Source organism: Otolemur garnettii, unplaced genomic scaffold, assembly GCF_000181295.1.
Source record: "Otolemur garnettii isolate 467f Iridium unplaced genomic scaffold, OtoGar3 scaffold00047, whole genome shotgun sequence".
Lineage (NCBI taxonomy): Eukaryota > Metazoa > Chordata > Mammalia > Primates > Galagidae > Otolemur > Otolemur garnettii.
Genome location: NW_003852442.1, coordinates 1,043,721 through 1,047,982, shown reverse-complemented (window position 1 = coordinate 1,047,982; position 4,262 = coordinate 1,043,721). Strand labels below are relative to the sequence as shown.

At 48.1% G+C, this 4,262-nt stretch overlaps 1 protein-coding gene across 1 annotated transcript in view; it reads left to right on the top strand.

Annotated features, from left to right (window-relative positions):
- Positions 1–4,262, top strand: part of WFDC1 (WAP four-disulfide core domain 1) — a 25,865-nt gene that overhangs the window by 19,361 nt on the left and 2,242 nt on the right. Inside the window, exon 5 of the mRNA XM_003791410.3 lies at positions 3,439–3,480. Coding sequence (XP_003791458.2) covers positions 3,439–3,480 — 42 coding nt within the window. The remainder of the gene's footprint in view (positions 1–3,438; positions 3,481–4,262) is intronic.

The following is a 4,262-nucleotide window of genomic DNA, read 5'->3' as shown; positions in this document are numbered from 1 at the left end:
CATAATGCCTGGCTAGTTTTTCTATTTCTGGTAGAAACAGAGTCTTGCTCTTGCTCAGGCTGGTCTCAAACTCCTGAGTTCCAGGGATCTGCCCAGCTGGGTCTCCCAGAGTGCTGGGATTACAGACATGAGCCACAGTGCCCAGCCAAGAATCTTGAACTTTAAAAAAATGGTCTATACAACAATATGAACCCAGTAGATGCCTTTGTGACTTCTTCTCTGTTCCACTTGCTATTTGCACTTTGGGGTGGGCTCCCCAGGGCTGTGTGGGCAAATAACCTCTAACCTTTCCACGACTCTCTAGCTGATAATAATTGAGCTACTTTGCAGGCTCTTTAAGGAGTAAAGAAGTTAATCCATGTGGACCATGTCTGTCATTTCACAAGTGCAGAACAGAATCTTTGCTGCTTCATCACTGCATGCGTCTAGACACCCAAACCTGCCATAGGTGGGGGGTGGGGCCAGCCTGCCAGAGCCCGCTGGAAGGTGGAAGGGACAGACTTTTCCAAAACAGAGCCATGGCGTGAGTTAGGATCTCTGGACTACGCTGTCACTCATAGCATCGGAAAGGCTGCCACCTGCTTCGCTTTTTTCTCATCCCCTGCACTTTCATTTAGTTACATGACCTCAAATGCCAGGGCGAGCCAAACAAGTTCAAAGCAGTTCTTGAAGGTCTGAGCCAGTTCAGAAAAGACCCATTTCAAGAATGGAGCTGAACAAAGCAATCACTGAACGATGGCCGTGCTGACGGGGACGACTACTACCGGTACCCCGTGAGCACTCTGTTGCAAGCCGAAGACAGCAGAGGTAGAGCTGGGGCAGCTCTGTGTAGGTTTAAGCACAGACACAGGTTCCAAGCCTGCAGCTGGCTCCCTGGGGGGCCTTGCACAGGTCACCTTGCCTTTCTTAGCTTCAGTTTCCTCACCTGTAGAATGGAGGTGGTGATGGTAACTGTACTCACTCTGCATCATGGGGTAGTTGCGAGGCCTCCTGTGAAATGCGGTGATGCTTGGCAGGTCCTCAGTGGACGTGCACCACGGTCCTCTGTCTCAGGAAGAGAGGACTTGAGTTCAGGATCTTGCCCAGACCGTGCATGGGGCTTAACAAGGAGCAGAGCTGGAATTGCAGGTCTGGCCACAGGCTCAGAGCCGTGTGTGTGATGTGTGTGTTTGTGTGAGCATTTAAGTGTGTGTGTCTGTGTATGTATACATAAGTCTATATGTGTGTATGAGTATCTATAGTGTGAGTGTGTGTGTGTGTGATGTGTATAAGTGTGTGTGTGGGTGTGTGAGTGGCTGTGTATTTGTGTGTATAAGTGTATGTGTGAGTGAGAGCTCCCCTCCCACAGGAGTGACTGGACCCTTCTCAGTGGAAAGCAAGTGGAATTCACCCTAGCCTGGTCCTCAGAGGCTGTCACTTAGCAATAATTATTGGTAATTTATTGCTAATTATCCGTAGCCTTGGAAACATCTTGAATTCTAGCAACTTCCCTTGGAGCAAAAATTTCAGAGGAGGAATGGCTCCTCTTGTCCCAGCCTTACCAAGGAAGAAGGCTTTTATCGAAGTTTTATTTTTTTAACTGCGTATGTGAAATACTTTCAGAGTAACAAAAAAGTTGCAAGAACAGTTCCCTGGACCCTCCACCCGGATTCACCGATTGTTAAAACGTTATCACATTTGCTTTATTACTCTCTCTCGCCTTACCCTGCCCCGTACAAATGTACATATGTACTTTTCTGGACCGTTTGGGAATAAATAGCAGACCTCGTGGCCAGACCTCTCTCTTCCCTGAGGGAGGCTTCTGGAGGGCGAGATGGCCAAGTCTGACAGTCTGGCAGCTGGAACCAGACATCTGAGCAGTCTGTGTCTTCAGTGAGAAACACACACAGGAAAGCTGGTTTTTTCAGAGAGGAGGGTTGGAGGGAATTGGTGCATTTTTCTGAGTGTGTTTGAGGTCATCCTGAAGATGAGTAGGGGAGAGAGCCACCCATCCTTGTCCTGGCTGGGCTGCTGCCCAAAAAGAAAAACAGGGGCTCATGCAGCCTTGAGTGGGAGGAAGTTTGTTTGATCAATGCAACATGTAATCACTTTTGGGAGTAAGTTATGTTGGACCTGAGAAGGGTGTTCATTGTCCGCACAGACCCCTGTCTCCTTGTGGCATTATGGGCCATAATTCTTCCCCAGGTGGTGGGGGGGACAGGAATGTTTTAGAGCCCCCTGGCCTGCAAAAACCCTGGCCGTTTGCTCTGGAAAACACAAAAGTTATCTCTGCAGTTGTTGCCGAGTGCCCACCTGAAGGTGTGGAGTGACGCCGCAGGGTGTGGTCACCTTGCACAATACATGTCAGTGCTGGTCCCAAACACCCTGGTGGTTTTCAGGATGGTCACAAAACAGCAGAAAAACACAGCGCCAGGCTACTGTGTCAATGTGATTGATGAAGGTGACAGCGGAGAAGACAACTCCTATCATAGAGAGGGAGAAGTCAGCTAAATTGGGGAGAGATTGCTTCGGGGCATATCTGTGTGGCCACATCCCCATCCACAAATGTTGTCCTGTTTCCGTAGAGTGGGGGCGGAGGAAGAGATGGGTGAGTGACAAACAACACCGGGAGCACGAAGTGGGGACTCACGTGAGTCATTTGACATGTATGACGTTGCCAGCAGGTGGCAATTCACACACAAAAATAGCAGCTTCATGTGGCTCCTTCTAAAATCGTACATAAGTGTTTTAAATGAGATTATGTTTAATACTCACAATCACGTTAAGAGGTACTAATTTTATGCCCATTTTCAGGTGAGGAAACTGAGGCTCAGAAGGGATAAGTGGCTATTCCTGTTCCATCACTTTTTTATCTGCTGGGGTGACGTTTGAGCCCCCTTTGAACAGAGTGAAAGAGTCCCACTTACTCCCGGTGTGAAAATATTTTGTAATAACATTTATAGAGCACCGTGTTGCTTCTAGCTCATCTGCTGAGACAGGGGGTACCCAAAGTTTTGTTCTCAGAACCCCTTTACTGTCCAAAGACGTGGAGGAGACGCCATCAAACCTTCCCGTATGTGGGTATTTGTCACCGTAGAAACCAAAGCCGAGGCATTGAAAATGCTTATGTAGTCCTCCACTTAACTATAACTATTATAAACTCACTATATCTTAAACAGAAAGCAATTTTCTTAAAAATAACTATTTTCCAAATACAAAAAAGTGAGAGGGGTGGTGTCACTTTGTGGTTTTTTTGCAATTCTGCCTAACATGAGAATTGAGTGATCCCACTGGCTGCTTTGCATTCGGTTGGCTGCTGTCACACGTCGTGTGGCCTCCGGAAAGTTCCCTTGGACACTCGTGAGAGAATGAGTGTGAACACCGCACACAGCTCCTTAGCGTTATGGAGACAGCGGCGGCCTTATCACCCCCTGATGGAAGTTCTCCCTTGTTTTCCAGATGGACGAATCCTAAGACACAAATTCCACAAAGAATATCCGGGTAAGACAGGAAACCACTCTTTTCTTGCACAAAAGTGGGCACTGAGCGTTTCTTGGGTGAAAAATAAAGATAAAAGTGCAGGGGTGACATATAGGGGAACAAAATGGGGACAAGGATTGAGCCATTGGGTAGGAGCCCTGTTGTCTGATGGCAGGTGGGGAGGTGCGGGCCCAAGAGGGGCCCGTGGCAAAGGTGGCCTCCTGCTGGAACTGGAAACTGCCCACACTTAGGGCCCCATGCTTTCATCTGGAGGACTGGAAAACATGGCTGATGGTTTCCATGCATCTCTCTCATCATCTGTCCACCTAATTTTCCATTTATCCATCATTCTTCCACCCACCATCCATCCATCCACCCACCCACCATCCACTTATCTGTCACTCATTTACCTAACCACCCACTCATCCATCCATCCATCCACTCACCCACTCAATCGTTCATGCACCCACCCATCTACCCACCCAACATCCACTTATCTATCCTTCCATCTATCCACCCACCCACCCCCCATCCACTCACCTACCCACTCATCCATCTATCCATCCACCTGTCATCCATCTATCCACCCATTGATTCATTTATCCCTCCACCCACCCTTCCATCCATTCTTCCATCACTCAACATGTCTTTATCAAGAATGTACAGCACCGGTTTACCAGGTAAACTCACCATTCTGTCCTGATGGTCAGGGCTACATTTGTGAACATGAAAGGCCCTGCTGTCATGTGGCTGTAGATTCAAACCTGAATGAAGCCCAAGTGGTTATTTCATGATAATAGTGA